General features: G+C 38.7%; 2 protein-coding genes across 4 annotated transcripts in view; one reads left to right on the forward strand and one right to left on the reverse strand.

The window, feature by feature from the left end:
* The window catches only part of LOC135681831 (uncharacterized), a 28843-nt gene extending 23439 nt beyond the window's left edge, over window positions 1–5404 (forward strand). For all 3 annotated transcript variants that reach the window (XM_065196466.2, XM_065196465.2, XM_065196464.2), the window contains exon 3: window positions 4441–5404. In XM_065196466.2, coding sequence (XP_065052538.2) covers window positions 4441–4829 — 389 coding nt within the window. In that variant the 3' untranslated portion in view covers window positions 4830–5404. The remainder of the gene's footprint in view (window positions 1–4440) is intronic.
* A 1845-nt stretch (window positions 5405–7249) lies between these two features.
* On the reverse strand, window positions 7250–14009 carry LOC135681814 (uncharacterized). Its single transcript, XM_089111929.1, has 2 exons — window positions 13668–14009; window positions 7250–13331 (listed from the first exon to the last, which is right to left on the reverse strand). Exons 1-2 carry the CDS (start codon window positions 13736–13738, stop codon window positions 13007–13009), a joined length of 396 nt encoding a protein of 131 aa, XP_088968055.1. The 5' UTR covers window positions 13739–14009; the 3' UTR covers window positions 7250–13006.
* Window positions 14010–17331: the final 3322 nt, after the last annotated feature.

The following is a 17331-nucleotide window of genomic DNA, read 5'->3' on the forward strand; positions in this document are numbered from 1 at the left end:
TACAAACGTAAGTTATCAACCAAAGAGAAGAATTAACGTCCAGAGAGAAGAAATAACATAAGAATTTTAAATCCGGCCCGGTTTTTTGAATATCATATTTCTTGACGTATTTTGACAGAGAAATAACATAAAGCAGTTTTCATATAGAAGATTCAATTATTTTCACTTAGTCTTTCACATATATATTTAATAATTGGTTCTACTTTTGATAGAATATGTTCTGACACTAAACAACGGACCTCCAGCCCCTTTTCTCTTTTGTTCTCTTGTTTTCAAGCCACGAAAACTTTCATGGAGCCACCGAACAGCAAAATGAGGCTGCAAGTTTTAGAAAATAATTGTAGAATGTGTCCTACAATTTCACCATCTTTCAGAATGTGTCCTACTTTTGATCGTGTTGATTATCAGGCTCTCTTTTACAAATCAGCTTCTCTTGAATACGTGGGGTTCCTATATCTTTATATACGTGATGTCCAGTGATGAAACAGTTAAACTCAAATACACAGGGACGACATTTAGTTGCTCTCGCCATTGCAGAATTATGTAAAAGGAAAGATTTACCACAAACGCTAAACTCCAAATATAAACTTTTAAATTTGACACATAACATCTGAAAAAATTTATACTAATGCAATCATAACATTCGAAGGCTCTGGTTCTGATGAAGAACACGACGAGGACATTATCGTAGAACTTTAGCATTGTGTTTTTAATCTGCAAAATTTCTACAGTTAAGATGTTTTTTAGTATCAGATGTGATGCAAAGTGATTTTTTTGCGATTTAAAGTGATTTTGTTGCCAAAAAAATTATAGGCGCCTGGCACCTATACGCGGCCCTATTTTCTAGACCTGAAAACCCAGAAATTTAAAATTTCCGGATATAGGCGCCGGCTCCTTAATGCGAGACTATAGGGTAAATCAGTTCCCATAAATGTAACGGTTGTAGCTGCAACAGCCAGAATTGTCTAGATCCACCCTTGCAGCACTAAACAAGAAATGACTGAAAGATGACTGCCATCAGGCGTGGTTTTCAGTCAGATCAACTTCAGTGGCATTTGAGCAACAAAAACAGCAATGGTTGTTTTAGTGATCCTGGCGTCATAACGAGGCCTTAATTTTTGTAAGTATTTAACGAAAGTATTTTAATAAGAGAAAGTATTTGACGCTACTTTTTCTGAAAAAACAAGCTTTTTATTACTATAAATGCCAATAATAATAATAATAATAATAACAATGCACTTATAGAGCGCTAAAATCTATATACATATATTCTAAAGCGCTGAACAGTGTTAAAAAACCTTGAAATGTCATTCACATGCTAAAATGATTATGAAATAAATACGTTTTTACTCCTGTTTTGAAAGTTTGGACGCTCTGAGATCTTCTAATTTCAACGGGCAGTTTGTTCCAGAGCCTAGGGACTGCAGTACAAAATGCTCTGTCGCCACGAGATGCAAATTTTGTCTTTGGAACTAGCAATGCCATAGATTTGTCTGACCTCAGTCTGTATCTATCACTGGTTTGTAGCCTCAACATATCTTTCAGGTAGGCTGGAGCCATGTTGCTAAGTGCCTTGAATGTTAATAACAAAATCTTGAAGTCAATCCTTTCTTTTACCGGCAGCTAATGCAGTTCTTTTAGTACTGGAGTGATATGATCGTACTTGCGAGTCCCAGTAATTATCCTTGCGGCAGCATTTTGAACACGTTACAACTTTTGCAACTGATAATTCGGCAGACCAAATAGAAGACTGTTACAGTAGTCAAGTTTACTTGTGATAAGAGCATGCACGATCTTTTCAGTTAGGTTCCGATTCAGATATTTCCTTATGTGCTTAATATTATAGATGTGATAAAATGCAGCGCTGCATGTCTTTGTAATATGATTTTCCATGGACAGATTGCTATCAATAAGTACTCCCAGATTTTTGACACTGGTTACTGGCTTTATATCTGAATCACCGATTTTGATAGAATCTATCGTGATTTTATTCAATTGATGTTTAGAACCGATAATAAGAAACTCTGTTTTTGAATAATTGATCTTTAGCTTGTTCACTAGCATCCATTTTCTAACATCGTTCACACGATTCTGTATTGCATGCAGTGCTTCTTCTTGTGATGTTTGATTGACTGGTTTGAAAGACAAATATATCTGGTGGTCATCAGCAAAACCGTGAGCGTTTGGAAGGTGCTGCTCAATTACATTAAACAAAGTACTGGCGTAAATAAGAAACAAGATAGGACCCAAGCAGGAACCTTGGGGTACCCCATATTTGAGCTTTTCTCTATCTGATACTATTTTTGAGATCTGTACACTCTGAAATCTGTTACTGAGATATGATAAAAACCAGTCAAGAGCCTTTCTTGAATTTCCCACTTTTTTCTAATCACTAAATTTATGTGATTAGAAATCCCACTCTTTTCAATATCACTAAAATTTTGGTTGTTGAGTTGAATTTGATCCGGTTAGGTATAGTAAGAGTTTACTTTCTCCTTCATAATGTCAAAAATTCTGTCTGGTGCCTTAGATTTAAAAATCTTCAAGACGATCGGTATTCCAGACCACTCTGTGGTATTGGAGATCTTCTAAAGGCTATGCTTGATACAAAAGCCTTCATTTTCCCTCAATAGTCGTAATAAAACTTCGAAAAGCAGCTTATCTCCCTTGGCAAATGCCCGATTGCGCGATGTCCGTCGATCGTTCCTCTTGTCATAATGCGCAAAGCCATTACATAAGGATCGTAAACATTGCCTCTTTAATGTACGACTTCTAGTTTTTCGTCAAGTTTGGGCGTCAAAATTTTCTGTATTGGTGAAAGCCACGAAATCCACATTTTACCTCAAACTGCTCTCCATTTTCTATCAATTCTGTAGTACCATTATCTCCTTCTGATTCTACATTATCCTCATCATCGTTGCCATCAATGGAGTACACTTCTACGCCGTCACATGTTTTACACAGAGCCACGCCCTCAGCTTGTTTCCAGCCAGGGTAGCTTTCATACACAAAAACTGAGCATTCTAGACTTTTGTTGCAAACGAAAGCACTGCATTTCAAACAACGGTATTTTGTTGGGTCTCCACAACCTATAAACTCACTTGCCTCTTCTGAACAAAATTTTATTGTGTAACGCAGAATTAGAAACAAAAACCTTCTTTTTAGTCCGATCTATTCTATACTGATGTTTTAAAAACGACAAGGTAAAATGATTTCAGCTCTGTTTAATATTATTGTTCTCAGCTTTTAGTGGATTCGGAGGAGGCAACCCATGACATAATACGTCACGACAAAGAGAAAATAAGGCATGTCATCGTGTCAAGGTTATTGATAAACATCGTTCACATTGCTTGCACTGATAGCTGCAATTTTTATCTTTACAAAACGAAAACACTACTTTACTTAATCTGCTGCATCATTTTCAAATATGTCACTGTTCAAGTATTTTGATAGAATGTTTTATCAAGGATTCTGATTTATCAAGGAAAAACTGATCGTTGTCATCCGGACTACACCTTTCTAAAGGAATTTCACATCACACACAGAGAACCATTGGTCCAATGAAGAGAAATCCAAAGAAATGGTGCTGGAAATTTTAATGCCATATGTAAAAAAGAAGAGAGAAGAGCTACAAGTGAGAAAAAATCAAGAGTGGCTTTTGCTAGCCGAAGGGCCAATGGACTGAAGATGTAAAACTGTTGGTGCTTAAAAATAACGGAAAGATGGTTCCAGTGCCAAACAACATGACCCTTATTTACCAGCTCCTTGATCTCACAGTGAACAGAAGTTGCAAGGCGTTTCTCCGTAAAGAGTCCCAAAACTGGTTTGCAGAACAAGTCCAGCAGCAAATTCAAAATGGTGGTGAAGCAGAACAAGTCAAAGTAGACTTTGCCGATACAGGCAAAGTGGTTGACATCCTTTTAATGACCGCATGCAAAACCAACCAGATATAGCTGTCAAATGGTTTGACAGGGCTGGGATTATAGATTTTTTAGCAAAAGAGCGCCAGTATGAAGACCCATTCTCATAAAAAGGTTACTTTTGGTCAAGAGAAACGTTCAGAAATATAATTTCTTTTGACATGAAATGTTGTATCATTCTGTCTACTTTTTCGTGTGCGCGAATTCAAGACTGCGCAAAAATATGAAAGATTTGTGCACGAATTTAAGATGTTTGTTTTTAAGAGATTTTGTGACTAATGTTATACTTTGTGATTAATTTGATCATTTCATTAATGTGGTTAATTTGTGATTAAAATGCGATTTTTCTCGAGAGCGTACATGATTTTAAGCAGTGATCTGCCCCTCGAAAACTTTGTATGCGTGGAAATGCATATGATGAAATTTCTTCATTTGTTCGGAAAGATGACATCGACTCCCCAGCAATATCACTATTCTTTGAATATGTAACTTTAAATATTTTAATATTTTCCATTTTCAGGTCCTAGATTTTGCTTTGGATTGCAAGGGAGCGACACGTCTGATCTGGTAACTGTAAAAAGCGGAAAAAACACAGTTTTGCGGTGTTCACTAAGGGACAAGAAATTTGAAAACATGCTAATTGGCAGGCCATTCATCGGATTTTATAGAGTGAACGAATACGGAGATACGAACATTATCAATGAATCTTTGAAGCTTCCGAAATTCGAATGGAGCCAAACGAAAATTTCCACAGTATGGAGTCGTCACGACAGGACGTCTAAAGAAGGAAGTCGTTTACTTTTCATTGAAAATGTAACTAAAAGCGATGCTGGGATGTACATTTGCAAAATTAATTTCTTTGCAAGCGGTTGCAATATTTTCAAGAAACTGCAATTAACTGTACAGTAAACCACTCAAATGATGAGATCTCTACCAGAATTCTTAAACGTAGTTGCCTTTATCTTTCAAAATACACTCATTTTTCTTATAAGAAACACAGGTCGATGTTGAGTACTCCAGTTTCTTAATGTTCTGGAAATTTTAATACTCATTGTTTCTTAAAAGTTTCTTAATTATGATGTCATGAATGATGTTCGTGACCTTTTTTTCACGTCAAGAGATTCGTTTCCCTTCTGACGCTGTGTTTAGACGTGGGAAGTATATTTCTATCCCTTCTGTCTTAATTTCTAGGCCATCAGGGCAATCATGTTTTTGGATTTTAGAAAATTTCATTGTTCCCAGTTTTATCACGATTTAATAGTTTCTTGTTTTTTTTGCTTCGAGTGCTGATATTTTTTAATTTTTTCTGACTGTCCAGTACTCGTTTCTTATAGCCAGTTTCTTATAAAAAAAGAGTGTAATCTGTAAGCTTTTTTATGGCAGTGTAGGATCCACTTTTGTAACACATTAGTAGAAAAATCGACGATTTTAGCGATATCACAATGTAAATGATCATAACGTCTTTGATTAAATGTTTCTTTTTCTGATGATTGTTTCCTCCCATCGAGCTGGTAATTTTTAGAATAATCAACCAGTCATTTTTGGCCGAAGTTTCCCCTGCAAAAATGTTGACAGGGCTTCTCAGGATTATGGAATTCATATAGGCCCTATTCGCATTGCATCTAGAAACCTGACAATGCAAATCCCTTATCAAAGGCGGCAAATGACAAATTAGAGCATTCCACGAAAAAAAGAAAAACTAATTAATTAACAGCAGTAAAAGTCACAGTACAAACATGATTAAGCGATAACTCTTAAAGTTTATGTAAATTTAGCCAAAACAAACAAGGAAAGAGAAGCAACAACTACAACAAATAATTTAGTCTGCTTTACAGGAGGTGACCTGCATTTGTTTTTGGTACCTAAAAATTTCCCATTAAGTGTTGCAATATTGGCCAAGAGTCTTTCATTGCTGTCTGTCTTTGTTATCAATATTTGATAATTTAGTATAGACGGGTATTTAACAAAATGGCTAGGAATATAATCATTTCTTTTACGCGAAAAAGTAGGGCATTTCAAGGTCTGTCAGAGGCTAAGCTTTCCCATGTGTCCACGTCGATGCTGAAGTCTTTGAGGTGGACCTTCAGAGTGTCTTTGTATCGTTTGCGCTGACTACCGACTTTCCTACCACCGTGCTTGAGCTCTCCATAAAATAGCTGTTTGGGTATTCGTGAGTTTGCCATTCTGGAAACATGGCCAGCCCAGCGGGTTTGCTCTTTTTTCATAATGGTGATAACGCTGGGAAGCGCCGCCCTCTCCAGCACTTCTGAATCAGGAGTCTTATCTTGCCAGCAGATGTTGAGGATGCTGGGAAGGCTCCGGAGATGAACATGTTGTAGTTGTTTTTCATGCCTGTTGGGACCACTATTTCTAGCGGTGCCCCTATCTTAATATTTAATGATAAACGAAGTGTAAGATGAAGACTCAGAGAAATATCACCATTTTGTGTAACTATTTTGTATCAAATCCATCAATATTCTGTTTCACATTTTCGCCGATCACCATCATTACTTCAACTCTACTCCAACCAACTAACTAACTTCTTACGAGTTTCAACTTAGATAATCACGTTCACTGAGACTTGTCGATTGATATTTTCCATACGTTTGTCCTTATTAGGTATTGAGATTCAAGACATGTTATTTACTACTGCTTTAAATCAAATATAAAATCAACATTATAATTAAAACTCTACATGCCGCCTGTTATCCCCTGTGGACAATAGTATTAAAATATGTGCATAAATCATATCTAGCCTCTATTCCAGTTAGCACGTGTTGTAAGTCAGTTTTTTGGTATGTACGATTATGATGAAGATAAATATATTTTGAAGTCATTTTACGTCTCAATATTTGGTTTATTACACTGGTGACAGGAGCGTTTTGACCCACATCATTTTACAATGTCATCCTTTAACATAATTTTTTCAAAACTTGAGAAGTTCACCGGCGACGGGGACATAAATTTGCACCAATGGCTTCGTAACTTCGACAGATGTTGTGTTATTGCCGAGAAATCTGACGACCTCGTGGTTGGCCAAATTCTAATGCTTTGTGTTGATGGCCGTGCTAAAGCCATCTTGGATCAATTTGAAGATGAGAAAGGCAGTCCCCAGAAATACAGCGAGCTTAAGGAACAACTCGCCGCGGTTTTCGATTCAGAAACCGATCGCGAAGCTCACATGACTGCATTCGAACGCTGCATTCAAAAGATCGATGAAAGTGAAGAAGAATTCATGACCCACCTTTTACAGTTATTCAGAGCCGCCAATCCAAAAGCCAAAACTGACATTATAAACCATGCGGTGAAATGCAAGTTTTTACAAGGGATTTCTGATACACTTCGCAGAAATATATTCATCTTTTGCACCAACCCGTATGATGACAAAATTACCCATCAAGATTTGCTCAAGGCTTGCCGCGATGCATCAGTTCATCTTTCCTTACCATCTGCGACAATCAACGGTGCTATTGTCACTGGACCTTCTGATGCTGTTTTAACTGCTGCAAATCCATCTGATACAACACTGGACGCCATTCTTGCCTTGTCCACCAAATTTGAGCACCAAAGTCAACTCACAATGCGGAAGCTTGATGAACAACAAGACCAAATCAATGCACTCAACCGTCAACTTCCGTTTAGGCCCTCACAGCAACTTCAACATCAGCATGGTGCCCCTGTTTTTTCTGCCCCGCAGAGCAACCGTAGGCAATCACACAATGGTTTTCAACGCAATTTTGGCAGGGATTTTCAGCCTCGAAACGCAAGGCCAGACGGACGGCAACCTATTCAGTGCTATTTTTGCCACGGCTTAAATCATATCCAACGTGATTGCCTAGCTTACAAGCAGCAAGCTAATCTTCCTCAACAGTCGGGAAACTTTTGGGGCCCCCAGTAAAGGGTCATACTGGGAAAGCCGACAATGCTTCATTGACCCCCCACAAAGAAGAATCACAATCTTTTCTGCAGAGAGAACCTAATTTGCTTTGGCTAACAGGAACATTACATGGACAGCAAATTCCAATGATGCTTGATTCTGGTGCCACCGTATGCTGTCTTGCCAAAAGATGTTTCACTGGCAGTCCTTACTTGCAAAACCTACCATTACAGGGTTATACTGGCCCAGGTTTGCTTGATGCAAATGGACAAATAATGAAACCCTTTGGTGTGATTAAAGCCCCTCTTGTAGTAGGGCATCCTGCTGTATCTCACATTGTTGAATTTATGATTATTGATGCATTGCCTTATTCTTGCATTCTCGGTTTGAGTTTTCTAAATAAATTTACCAAATGGGGCATTGACAACTCCAAGAAACTCCTTCATCTAGATCAATCCATGGTATTGGTATCTTCTCAGCCTTCTCTTCAAGATAACATCGCTTTCATAACATCGAACAAGTACACAATACTACCCGGACAATCATTGACTATTAAGACAGTTGCTAATGGGCCCTCCCTTCATGCATTCCGCCCAGTTTCAGAACCGACTGCACTGATTGATGGACATGCACCCTTTGAAGAACGTCTGCATGTAAAGGTTGTTCCGTACTTACACAAGGTTTCTCATCAACACTCATGTGTTCCCACCGTCCTTGTTAATACTTCTGCCGTCGCAAAGACCATCAAAAAGGGCACCAAGGTTGCTCTAGGGACGTATGACTTTGAAGAATTCTCTGTTCTTCCTAAAGACACAATTAATCTTCTCTCTACTCAGGACACAGATAATTCTACTCAAACCTCCGATCCTATTACGATTCTCACTTCACAGTTGACCCACTTGTCTCCCTCGCAGTTTCAACAAGCCAAGAATTTACTGATGGAATTTTCTGATGTCTTCTCTTTATCAAACACCAAAATTGGCAAAACCAACGTGACAGAATTTGACTTTGATTTGGCTCATTCGACGCCCATTTCAATGCCTTTACGCAGAGTGCCACTTCATCAACAATCCATTGTCAAGGAACTTTTACAACCCTATAAAGCTCATGGCCTAATTGAACATATTGATTCACCTTATCGTGCTGCTACAGTCCTTGTTGCCAAGAAGAATGTTTCAAATAGCTGTGATGTTACCGATCGTTTTCGACTTGTAGTTGACTATCGTTTTCTCAACCCTGCCATCAAAGATTCAGGTTGGCCTTCTCCATCCCTTCAACAATTTCTTGACTCTGTTCGCGGCTCTCAATATGTCAGCTCAATCGACTTCAACAGTGGCTACCACCAAATTCCGTGTGCTGATAGAATCAAACCGATCATTGCCTTTTCTCCTGGTTACGGTTTTGGTCAATGGACCTGGAACGTTATGCCTCAAGGTATCAAACCGGCCTCTTCTTTGTTCCAACGAACCATGGAACAAACATTTTCTGATTTAAGCGACTGTATTCTACCACCCTTCTACGATGATGTGGTTATTAAAGGATTAGATTTCACAGATCATCTCTCCAATGTTCGTAGAATTTTAGCAAGAATTCGACAGTCTGGTCTCACTTTGAACGCCTTGAAATGCAAATTTTTCCAGACAAGTTTGCCGTATTTAGGCCATTTCATTGACAAGGGACACATTCGCCTTGACCCAGCTCGCATTCAGTCCATCACCGATTTTCCAGTGCCATCCAATGCCAAATCCTTGAAGGAATTTTTAGGCATGGCACAATTTTGTGATCGATTTGTTCCCCACTTCTCTGTTGTTGCTGCTCCTCTACACGAACTTGCAAAACCGACTTCAACGTTTGTCTGGACACCTGAAGCTCAAGCAGCCTTTGAAGCACTAAAGCAGCTTCTCTCTTCCGCACCAGTTTTACGAGCTCCTACAAGTACAGACTCTTTCATCCTAGAAGTCGATGCATCAGACAGAGGTGAAGGTGCATGTCTTAAAGCCCATAACACAAGTGATGGCAAAACATACATCGTCGCCTACGCCAGCAGAAAGTTCAATGAAACTGAATCAAGGTGGAACATTGTAGAAAAAGAGGCGCATGCTATAATTTTTGCTACCGAAAAATTTCGTCACTACCTTCTTGGTAAACCCTTTCTCTTGCGTACTGATAATCGCGTAACTTCATTCCTGCAATCCAAACGCAACCCTAAGAGTAGAAAATTGCTGAATTGGGCTTTGCAACTTTCAGAGTTCAATTATAAAATAGAACACATTCCATCCAAGAACAACGCCATAAGCGACTGTCGCATGCACAGTGTCAACTCACTGGAAGAATTACAACCTAATATTACAGTGGCTGCAATCAGAGATTTCCAAACAAAAGATCAACACATCCAAGCAGCAATCGAGTACATGTCTTCTGATAAACGAAACTTTGATGTCTGCCGTCTAGGTTCCTTAAAACCATATCGCAATAAACTTTCTGTATCTGAGGATGGCATTTTGCATTGGCACAACTGCACTGTAGTACCTGACGATTTACGTGGAACCGTCCTGAAACTTTGCCATGACCACCCATCCTCTGGTCATTTTGCTGTTGACAGAACTTGGTCTCGCCTTTGTGAACACTATTTCTGGCCCAATGCCAAACAGGATGTGATCAACTGGGTGAAAAGTTGCAAGATTTGTGCTTCTTTTAATCCACCCCCTCAAGGATACCACAAAGATCAGTTACAGCCAATACAGTCTACTGAACGATTCGAACTTGTTTGCTACGATCTAGCCGGACCTTTTCTGCCTGCATCTCAAGATGGTTTCAAGTATGCTCTTATCCTGGTCGACCACTTTACAAAATGGCCTGAAGTTGTTCCCCTCAAAGAGATATCAGCACCTACTATTGCTAGAGCGATTCACGACCAATGGATCTGTCGGTATGGGGTTATGCAACGTTTGCACAGTGATGGTGCCTCAAATGTTCATGGCAATGTTATGCGGGAAGTCGCCAAAATCTTGGGTATAGGTAAATCCAAGTCTTCGCGTCTCCACCCACAAGGTGATGGTCTTTCTGAGGCAATGGTAAAACTAGTTAAGTCCTGTGTGCAGAAACAAATTGATCAACATGGCCGTAACTGGGACACGTTCTTGCAATCAGCTGTCTACGCCATTCGTTCAAGTATTAATAATAGCACTAAAGTTACACCTGCTGAACTTATTCTTGGTGCTAAACTTTCTTTACCAACTGCGTTGCTGTTTAATAAATCACCACAGCAACAGATTCAACAGTCTGCTCCACACCATGTGAAACAGGCTCAAGCTTTTGCCAATGACATCGGTACGTGCCTTAAAAACTCCTTTACCAATGTTCGCAGTATCCTCAACCAGAGCAGAGAAAGAATGAAACAACAGTACGATAAGAAAACTACCCAACATCATTATAAGATCAATGATACTGTCATGTTATGGAACCCACCTCAGAAAAAGGGTATTTCACGTTGTTTTCAACCAAAGTGGCCGGGGCCTTGGACAATCACCCACTTGATAGGAGATCTGAATTGTAAGCTTGTTGACGCCAGTGGCAAAGCCAGTCCTACTATTCATGTCAATCAACTGAAGTATATACCTCCAAGATCGATCCACTTACTCAAAAAAGCAACTGACCCCCTACCTGCAAAGGAACCTCCTAAGAAAAAAGTCTGTGATATTTTTGCTGACCTAACCAATACCAAGACAACAAATCTTATGATGATAGAGTACACGTCGAGGGTGCAAGAGGAGGAGGGAATTCAGGGGACTTGAACCACGGAGAACAACCAGAAGATAATAACAACATGATCAACAGAAATTGGTGCAGAGTAGACATTGCAAACATACTACCAAACAGAACTCGTTCACATTCACTAACATAGGAAGAGAGATGGGGAGGGGGATAGTGTTATCCCCTGTGGACAATAGTATTAAAATATGTGCATAAATCATATCTAGCCTCTATTCCAGTTAGCACGTGTTGTAAGTCAGTTTTTTGGTATGTACGATTATGATGAAGATAAATATATTTTGAAGTCATTTTACGTCTCAATATTTGATTTATTACACGCCGTGTATCTCGGCACGTATTACACTACCGAATGTAATAACAATAACTGTGTGGGGTCTTAGGATACCAAGGAAGGTCTGGGCCCCAACAATGCCGTCTGTAGATAGTCCAAGTCTCACAACCATACAGTAGAGTAGACAATACAACTACCGTGTAGACTTTGATTGTTGTGTCCTGTAAGATACCTCTTCGCTCCCATACAGTTTTCCTCAACCTCCCAAATGCACTACTGGCCTTGACAATGCGGTTGTTGGCCTCAGCATCAATGTTAGCAGAGCGATATAGTGTGCTACCGAGATAGGTGAAGTGCTCCATGGCTTGAAGCCTCTGACCCTTCACTGTTCTGTTTGGTTTTTGGTAAGTGTTTCCTGGCGCGGGCTGGTACAGCACTTCCGTCTTCTTCGTGCTGATGGTGAGGCCAAAGTTGTCACAGGCGGACGAGAAATTGTCCATCACCTGTTGCATATCTGTCAGATATTGAAGGGTGGACGCAGAAAGTACACCATTTGTTGTCTGCCTCGTGCAGTGGCGGCGCCAAGGGGTGGTATGGGGGGGTAATTACCTCCCCACTTTTTTGAAAATATGGTCTATATATTTCTTCTAAAAATGGATTAAAAAGCGCTGGGTAGGGGTAGATCAAATTTCCGAAGGAAAGGGACGAATCACTGGAACGAGGCAAAATGGGTGTGGTCACACTGGCCACGCCCATTACCCTCCCACTCTGTAATAGTTGGCGCCGCCACTGGCCTCGTGTATCCACTCTAACTTAGATTCCGGGGGCCTGGGTCTTACATATACAATAATAATCATGACCATAAAGCATTACATTATTCCCCTTTTTTTGACAACACAAACATAACATAACGTGTTTGTTCTTTGAGTCCTGTTCTCTTTGCATAGTATTTAAAAATAAAAATAAAAGAAATAAGATAAATTCTCCTCCTAGTCTGTTGCTACAACTGTTCCATATCTTTCAGGCATTCGCCTTTGTCTAAGAGGATATCTGTTTTCTCTGTTATTCTCTTCATCTGTTTCTGTTTTTTTGTGATTTTCATCATCAGACAAATCTTCATCATCATCATCTTTCTTACTAAACTTTTTGAAAAAGCTTATATTTCTATCCATCTTGTCTTTCTGCTGTTACTCTGGAACCTTTACGATATATAACGTTGTAAGTAGTGCTTTCAAAGTTTGCAGAAAACTCGTTCTTTTTATCTTGTTTTAACAAAACTGTATCACCAACTTTGATATCAGAAATCTTTGTGTGTCTTCTTTTGTCTGCATAGCTTTTCATCTTCTCTTTCCCTACTGCATCATTTTCCTGAGCTTCTCTGTGTCTTTTAGATTTACTTGTCTTGATTAAACAAGGTAGTTTCCCTCTAATGACCCTATTGTATAACAGTTCTGAAGGTGCAATCTTTGTGGTTGCATGTGGGGTGGATCTATAACTCAATAAAAATCTTTGAAGTTCTTGTCTCCAATTTTCTATACATGCAGCTCTAATTGCTTTTTCTAGAGGTTGATTAAATCTCTCTACCTCTGGGATCCCTTAGGGCCATAATGGTGTAGAAGGGTCAAACTTTATTCCTAGAGTCATCAAGTATCTTTCAAAATCATCACCATTAAATGGTGGACCATTGTCTGTTACTATTTCTTCAAGAAGTTCATGCATTGCAAAAACTTGATCTAATTTTGGAATAATGGTTGGATCAGCAGTAGATCTTACAATTTCTGTTATGGGGAATCTAGAATAAGCATCTACAATAACAGGTATATACTCACTACTTGGAAGTGGTCCATAAAAGTCAATATGCAGTTTTTTCCAAGGTCCAGATGGCATAGGTCTCATTCGCAATGGTTCTGGTGCTTTTTGTGTTCCTACTGCTTGACAAGGTAAACAGCTACTAACCTCTTCTGTTTCCAATTTTTCAATAAATGGAAACCAAACTTTTTCTCTGATAAGGGCTTTAGTCTTAGCAAGGCCCTGGTGACCCTCGTGAGCTAGTTTTACTGATCTTTTCCATAATGATTTAGGCACGACAATTTGGTTTCCCCGCAAAATAATTCCATTTGCATGATTAATTGTCAATGAATCTTTGGCTAGCTTGTAAGCTATTAAAAACTAGTTACTCCAATCTCCTGTTTCAATTGCTTTTTTGACTGCTTGGAGTGTCCCATCTTTTTCTTTCTCTCTTTGTACTTCTTCAATGGTCGTGGCTTTTGGTATCGCATTTATTGTAATATATCTCACATACTCATCTGCCATGTTTTCTTTGACACTGACTGTTGTAGGATGTCTTGCAATGAAGTCAGCCGGATTATCTTTTCCGGGCTTGTAAATAACTTCGAAACAATATTGCTGTAAGCGGAGCACCCATATTTCAATGCGTAATGATGGTTTTGATTTAGGGTTCCCATAAATCACCTCCAAAGGCTTGTGATCTGTTATCAGGTTGAAACTTTTTCCATAAAGATACATATGAAAATGTTCAGTACACCACACAATACTAGTGCTTCTATAGTGATTCTATGTTAATTATTGCGACTTTCGATATGTATGATTTACAATGTAAGCCAATAATTGCTATGTCGATTCAAATTAGTGGACTCCCTTTGGCAAAAATCACAAATTGCCTAATTTTCTGCTAAAAGATGTATATTTTTGTGTAAGTTTTGTTTGCATTGAAGCACGAAGTTGCTGGAGGTGTTGAGAGAACCAAAGAGAAAAGATTCAGATGCTTGGCATTTAGTTAAAGCTGCAAACATAACAAGAAAGGACATGTAGAAGATCAAGAATTCATTTAATGGAACATTTGCTGAAGACTGTCACAAAGATCATGTTCCTGCAGCATTGAAAACCCTTGTTCGCTTGTTGTTGAAAGGTCAAACCACTTAGTTTGATCCGAATGACAGCCAAGCATGCCTCACAATTTCACAACTTATTCTCTTAAATTGTGTTGTAAAAAATCGAGGTCAGCGAACTGAATCCAACAGAAGTACCCATCATGTTAAATTTAGAGAATGTTCACTTTTTTATATGCTGCTTTAAAAAATTATGGTGCCACTAGAGATATATCTTTGATTGAGGCTTATTACAAGCTAGGACTGTGCAAAGCGTACGACAGAGTTTTGTCTATTACCACTGAAACAGCTAACCGTGTTATTGAAAAGGCTTATTATAATCAACGAAACGAAACGAAACGAAATATTGCGAAATACTGTGAAATAATACGAAATATGAAAAAATATGGTCAAATAACATCAAAGTACGCCAAAATTCTCAAACCATATCTCAAATATTCACTTCTGTGGACCCAGTGCGGAAGACAGACCAGCCATGAGCATACAGAAAAAGCGGAAGTCTGCACTACGGACTAACAACATTTCGCTAATTATCACTTTTTCCCGGCCTTAAATCGAAAAGTTTGAAAAAATAAGCGTGTTCACGTTTTGGGGTTTTCGTACATTAGAATACCATACATGCATCACTACAAACTGTCAAAGAGGGCGGTCTCTGCTTCAGGGAAGAATTATTTCAAATTTTCGCTGATTATAACTTTTTCCCGGCCTAAAATCGAAAAGTTTGAGAAAAATAAAAAAAACCAGTGTGTCCACTTTTTGGGACCATAAATGCATCGCTACAAACTGTTTAAGAGGGCGGTCTCTGCATTCAGGGAAGAATTATTGCAAAATTTCGCAAAATTTTGATAATCAGTGGAATTGGTTGAGACTTGGTTAAGAAAATCGACAATATTTGCATGCTTTCTCGCAGGGCCTATTTTAGTGTGCAGTATTACACACTTTGTGCAGTATTAATTTAAAAATGTGCAGTATTGATTTCGAAAATGTGCAGTATTGAATTTTGGGATTTGTGAAAATGTCTAATTGCCGCTATCCCAGATTCTCGCTTTGTTCACAAAATGTGAATTTTCCCCGTCAGTTCGATATAGAGGTCATGTAATGCAAATCTCGTATGACCATCGGAAAGACTCTCTTATGAAAAGAAACAAAAAAGAAATGACAAGAAATTTCCAAAAATTGCAACAACAAAATTTCCTATAAAAAATGTAGTTATAATTGTGCAGTATTAAAAATTTCTTAAAATAGGCCCTGCTTTCTCGGTTCCTTTAGCAGTCTCGCTTTTTTTATCGTCTCTTGCTCAAAGCCATCAAATTGTATAAGTTTAATTTTTACAGCTCTATATGCAGTGCAAAACCTCCCCTATCAGCCTCTTAATGCAAAACAATCTTACTTTAATTGAATTCAAATTCAAGGTGATGTTTGTCGCCTAATCTTTAACGGAACTTCGGTAGTTAGTTTAAATTTTGACAACATAACTTTCCATTCTTTTCGAATATAAAGAATAAATGCGGTTTTCAGGGTCAGGTGAATGCCATGCAGTCCTCAAAGCCGTCTCAGTAGACATCAGACAGTCTATTGTTTGCGCTGTCTGGGTAAAAAGTGATATATGGTTTTGAAAGTGCCTCGCTGTTGGAATGCCTGTAGCCATGGAGTTTTGGTATTTATTGAAATCTAACAAAAAACTGTATTGCACTGATGTGTGTTTTGGTCTTAGAGATGAAGTATTTACGCAAAGACCTCTCGTACAAGGTATAAAACTGGTACCTTGGCTTACTGGTTTCGATATTACCCAATTCCCCAATTCCCCGATTCCCCGATTCCCCGGTTCCCCGGTTCCCCATTCCCTGTTCTAGTAATAGCCGCAAATAAATGCGCTCCAATAATAACTGAATGCACCAGGCAATTATAAGGATATTATGCATTAACTTCATTCTATCACATAATACAAACAGAAGCATCACTGACTGACAAGAAATAACCAAAACTGGCATTTCAAGGGCACAGATCTGAGTGTAGTATTATGTAGAAGCTATTAGAATTCCATGGAGAGTATCTTAAAAGATAAACTAAGGTTGAATAAACGATCAGGATGTAATACTAGGCCACATTACGTATTTAGCGTAAAAGTAGTAAAAAACGTGTTCACAGCATGACTAAGCAAGTTTTAACTTAAAGTGTCAATCAACGATACTACGAGTCAAAACATGATAATAGTAAATGTCTTGGCAGAAACCGGCATACCGTAAAAACCAGAACCTAAGACGCTGAGACCTAGGACCTTAAAGTACTTAAATAAAAAAGGACCCTTAACACCAGAAGGGTCTTCACCCCGATAAGACAATAGTTGGTCATTTGTATTTTGCGAAAATTCTTTAATTTTATCGAGTCTTTTGATGCCTACTCAATTGACAAGATTTTAAATAGAAGCCAATATTTCGGACAATGTTCGGCGAGTTTTCGCAAAATACAAAAACCCCTAGCCATTTTGTATTTTGCGAAAATCTTTGACACCACCCCCGTCCTTTTCCAGCCACGCGGGTTCCGGGATGCTTACTGTTATGGTCTTTCGCTGGAATGGGC

The sequence above is a fragment of the Rhopilema esculentum genome, chromosome 12, assembly GCF_057945365.1.
Source record: "Rhopilema esculentum isolate cy_ngs chromosome 12, ASM5794536v1, whole genome shotgun sequence".
Lineage (NCBI taxonomy): Eukaryota > Metazoa > Cnidaria > Scyphozoa > Rhizostomeae > Rhizostomatidae > Rhopilema > Rhopilema esculentum.

Bases quoted from the DNA above. Each gene is read 5' to 3' on its own strand.
- LOC135681814 (XM_089111929.1), bottom strand. From the start codon at position 13,738: ATGAGACCTATGCCATCTGGACCTTGGAAAAAACTGCATATTGACTTT. The intron at 13,332-13,667 runs GTATATACCTGT...ATTGAGTTATAG, and splicing joins GGACCACTTCCAAGTAGTGA to ATCCACCCCACATGCAACCA.